General features: G+C 52.9%; 1 protein-coding gene across 1 annotated transcript; it reads left to right on the forward strand.

Annotated features, from left to right (window-relative positions):
* The first annotated feature begins 300 nt into the window (after nucleotides 1-300).
* LOC144270506 (G-protein coupled receptor 12-like) lies at nucleotides 301-1,383 on the forward strand. The gene has a single exon (XM_077827003.1). The coding sequence runs from the start codon at nucleotides 301-303 to the stop codon at nucleotides 1,381-1,383; it is 1,083 nt and encodes a 360-aa protein (XP_077683129.1).
* The last annotated feature ends 2,242 nt before the right edge of the window (nucleotides 1,384-3,625 follow it).

Genomic DNA, 3,625 nt, shown 5'->3' on the forward strand with positions numbered 1-3,625 from the left:
AAGAAAAGGGTTTGGGGGTGTTTCCTGCGGCTGCGTTCGCGCTCGGCTCCCAGAGGAGGGTGGGGGGTGTGCCACTGGGGAATGGCCCAGGCAGGGTACCGCTCTTTTAATCCTGTCTGTGTCCGATCAGTCCCCATTGCAACCGGCACTGGGGATACTGGGAGCCAGGCTGGGACAGCGGGTCTTGTCGTGTCTCTTGCGGGCGGCCCCGGGCTCAGGGGTGGATAGTCCAGGCTCTTTCGATGCTGCTTTCACCCTTGTCTCCTCTCTCTGTGTGTCCCTTGTGCCTCCTCTCTAGCGATGCTCCACAACCCCGCAGCAGCTGCGGCCGCCATGGAGGAGCAGCTGCGGCAGCAGCAGCTCCTGGTCCTGCTCAATGCCTCCTCCAGGCCCTTCCCCAGCAGCAGCAGCATCTGGCCGTCCAACTCCTCTGCCTCGGAGCCGGTCACGGCGGCGGCGGCGGCGGCGGGAGGCGGAGGCGGAGGCGGAGGAGGCGGAGCGGTCAGCCCCTGGGACATCGCCCTGTGCGCCACGGGCACGGCGGTGGCCTGCGAGAACGCGCTGGTGCTGGCCGTGCTCTTCTACACGCCCAGCCTGCGGGCCCCCATGTTCCTGCTCATCGGCAGCCTGGCGCTGGCCGACCTGCTGGCCGGCCTGGGGCTGGTGGTCAATTTCACCGTGCAGTACCTGCTGCAGCCGCCCAACGCGGCCGTGGCGCTGAGCGCGGCCGGGCTGCTGCTGACCGCCTTCTCCGCCTCGGTCTGCAGCCTGCTGGCCATCACCATCGACCGCTACCTGTCGCTGTACAACGCGCTCACCTACCACACGGAGCGCACGCTGACCTTCACCTGCGCCATGCTGCTGCTCATGTGGCTGCTCTGCCTGGGCGTGGGGCTGCTGCCCCTGCTGGGCTGGAACTGCCTGCGGGACCAGGCCACCTGCAGCGTGCTGCGGCCGGTGACCAAGGACAACGCGGCGGTGCTGGCGGTCACGTTCCTGCTCCTCTTCGCCCTGATGCTGCAGCTCTACCTGCAGATCTGCAAGATCGCCTTCCGGCACGCGCAGCAGATCGCCGTGCAGCACCAGTTCATCGCCACGGCGCAGGTCACCTCCACCCGCAAGGGGCTCTCCACCCTCTCCTTCATCCTGGGCACCTTCGCCCTCTGCTGGATCCCGTTCGCCGTCTACTCGCTGGTGGCGGATTCCAGCTACCCCGCCGTCTACACCTACTCGCTGGCCCTGCCCGCCACTTGCAACTCGCTCATCAACCCGGTCATTTATGCCTTCAGAAACCCGGACATCCAGAAGTCCCTGTGGCTGGCCTGCTGCGGGTGCATCCCTTCCACCTTCTCCTCCAGGCCCAGGACATCCAGTGATGTATAAGGGTGGTTGGCCGCCCGGATTGTCAAATGGTTTCAGGCTCTCCTCCTCCGCGGCGTTATGATGTGTTACCACCAGCAGGAGGAATCCCAGAGCGACCCGCGTCTCCTTCCCTGGAAAAAGATGTCAATGAGAAAACAAAAATAAGAGTGGTCTCCTTTAAAAAATGCTTATTTTCCTACATATTTTATTTATTTTTTATTTAAAAACAACAACAAAAGACCAAAAAAAAAAAAAAAGATCAGCGCTTGATGCTTTTTTCTCATCTCAGTGTAATGGAAAGGGGGAGCAGCACGTTTGCCAAACCTGTGGCCCGAAAATGTTCAAGGGCCCAGGGCAACTCTTTACTTATTTCAAGCCCCCCAGCGAGGGGCAGGCCGTTGGGAAGGTCCCCGGGTGAGGAACGGGGAGAGACCGCGGGCCAACTCTCCCTTGGCCCCACACCAGGAGTAACCCCACTGAAGTCACTGGGGGTCGCCCCAAGTCAAAATCCTGTCAAGTGCGGGGGGGAAGTCAGGCCTGGGACGTGGGAAGAGAATAAGATAGTGCCCTGCTGTTTAGAGCCCGGCGCAGATCTGATGCTGAGGGCTCGGGGCAAGATCTAGAAAAACGTGTACAATATTTGCTTGCTGTTAGTTTGGGTTTGTTTGGAATGGTTAAAAAATGACCATATCCAGGGGGCTTCACTTCAGGGGGGTAGAGGGTTTTGGTGGTGGTGGTGATTTTTTTTAACTATAATCAGGTTTTGCTCTGCTATGCAATAATAAAAGGGACATTGTGAGATGCGGTAACCTGCCAATATTTTTCATGCCAGACCGGTTCAGCACCACGAGGTCTGGACAGCTCCGTGAGAAGTGGTAGGAGGACAAGTGGCCTGTCTTACGATTTTATGTTTATTTTTGTAAAAAAGCACATGGAAGTCAAAGATTTACATAGGCCTCTTTAAGCGGGGGGGAAAGGAAGTACGATCCTGAGTCAGGAACAAATGAGGTCCATTCCCCTTCACTTGCTGTCCTAAACAATTGTATAGTGTTGCTATGTGCTGTTCAGCTGCTGCATTGCACCTCAGGGGAGGCTGCATTTCAGTGGTGGGTGAAGTGATGCCTGTATATTTATATCTCCTTTGTTTGTGAAGCACTTTGAGAACCTGCAGGATGAAAGGCACTTTAAGGTATGATTATTATTTATTATTACAATGTGAGAGTAAAGAGAACTCCTTGCTGAAAAATATGCTCACGGTGCATCATCAAATCTAAAGATGGGAGGAAAGGACCTTTTAGGTTATCTAGTTAATCCCCCTGCCAGGGAGATGAAAGCAGTGGAAGAAAGTCAGAGATGAGGTTTTCTTGACATCGGAACCTAGGTTAATCTTTCACTTATTTCAGTGCAGGTATAACACACTGTCTTTAGCGGCATTGTTAATATAGTATGCTGATCTCGCATACTGGGTGTGGGGAGGGAGGATATGATCCAAAGACTGATATTCTGAATGAGGTTGGTTCTTCTAAAGGGAAGCCTACATCATCACATGTCTTGTTCCCGAAACTACTAGATTAACTTGCTTCCATAGAGAAGCTACGCTAGCCTCACGCTCCTCTACTCTATCATGTGCTTTGTCGTGTTAGTGAGAAAATGATGAAGTGTCCTTCGTCTTGTGCTGTATTTTGGCCAAGAAGTGGAATAGTGCATTCCTTTAAAAACAGAATAAACCTTCAGAGACAGACGGGGACTCTGTTCTATAGGAGAAATGTCCAGGGTTGCCTCTTGGGTTGGGGGTTTGTCTTACCACCTATTCTCTCAGTGCGCTGCAAGGAAATTGCTTTGAAGTGTGACCTGTGATGTCAATGCTCCAAATGTGTTGCTCTCCCTTAGAAAGGAATCTGTGCTACAAACGTCAGAAAGATCCCTCTTTCAAACAATAGCCTACCCCTGCAGCATCAGTTGCAAACCTGGCTTAGGTTTATATTATATAAAAAGACCAACAACAAAAGAGAGAATATCGCATGTAAATATTATAGTTCCATGAAGGACAAAGTGTCCAAATTTTATGTCTGAATGCAGGTGAACCAATCGTTTATCTATAGAACTGTGCAATGAAGGTCTCTTTCTAGCTCAGCAAAGCTCACTGCACATGACAAAACTGTGAATCTCAAATGTGTGCTTTGGGCCTGGACTTTTTTTCTCGCTCCTAAAGGTGTCCCAGCTTTTCAGGTTTTTTATGAGGAGCAACGTACAACATGCACAA

The sequence above is a fragment of the Eretmochelys imbricata genome, chromosome 9 (assembly GCF_965152235.1).
Source record: "Eretmochelys imbricata isolate rEreImb1 chromosome 9, rEreImb1.hap1, whole genome shotgun sequence".
NCBI classification, from domain to species: domain Eukaryota; kingdom Metazoa; phylum Chordata; order Testudines; family Cheloniidae; genus Eretmochelys; species Eretmochelys imbricata.

Coding starts and splice junctions, on each gene's coding strand:
- LOC144270506 (XM_077827003.1), top strand. CDS start 301: ATGCTCCACAACCCCGCAGCAGCTGCGGCCGCCATGGAGGAGCAGCTG.